Below are 383 nucleotides of genomic sequence, written 5' to 3'. Positions count from 1 at the left end.
GTAATAAACAAATTTTTGAAATATTAGATATCATGAAAATAATAAACAAATTTTTGAAATATTAGATATCATGAAATTTACTAAATTACACTGAAAATTGCGTATATTAATGAAATGGGGTCAATTAAGAGAGCATTTCAGCAAATATTTCCATCAAGATAGTTACAATAAGAGATGTTAATATTATTTCACTAAACAAGAGTAAATTAATATTAAATGAATGAATGTCTTATTATCTAAATATTAATATAGACATATAAATGTTTATTATATTTTTTTATTTTTTCAAATAGCAATATGATATTAGAGTATGGCTGAATTACATATATTTGGACAAATTTCATCTGCAAAGAATTTTAAACAGATACGACTTTTCTGTAAAT

The 383-nt window shown here is 20.6% G+C and overlaps 1 protein-coding gene across 1 annotated transcript in view; it reads left to right on the top strand.

The window, feature by feature from the left end:
- Nucleotides 1-383, top strand: part of LOC106746159 (tectonic-1-like) — a 6006-nt gene that overhangs the window by 1104 nt on the left and 4519 nt on the right. Inside the window, exon 2 of the mRNA XM_014622412.1 lies at nucleotides 294-377. Coding sequence (XP_014477898.1) covers nucleotides 311-377 — 67 coding nt within the window. The 5' untranslated portion in view covers nucleotides 294-310. The remainder of the gene's footprint in view (nucleotides 1-293; nucleotides 378-383) is intronic.

This window comes from Dinoponera quadriceps, unplaced genomic scaffold (genome assembly GCF_001313825.1).
Source record: "Dinoponera quadriceps isolate SergipeBrazil2010 unplaced genomic scaffold, ASM131382v1 scaffold566, whole genome shotgun sequence".
Taxonomy (NCBI): Eukaryota; Metazoa; Arthropoda; class Insecta; order Hymenoptera; family Formicidae; genus Dinoponera; species Dinoponera quadriceps.
This window is presented reverse-complemented; position numbering and strand designations above follow the sequence as displayed.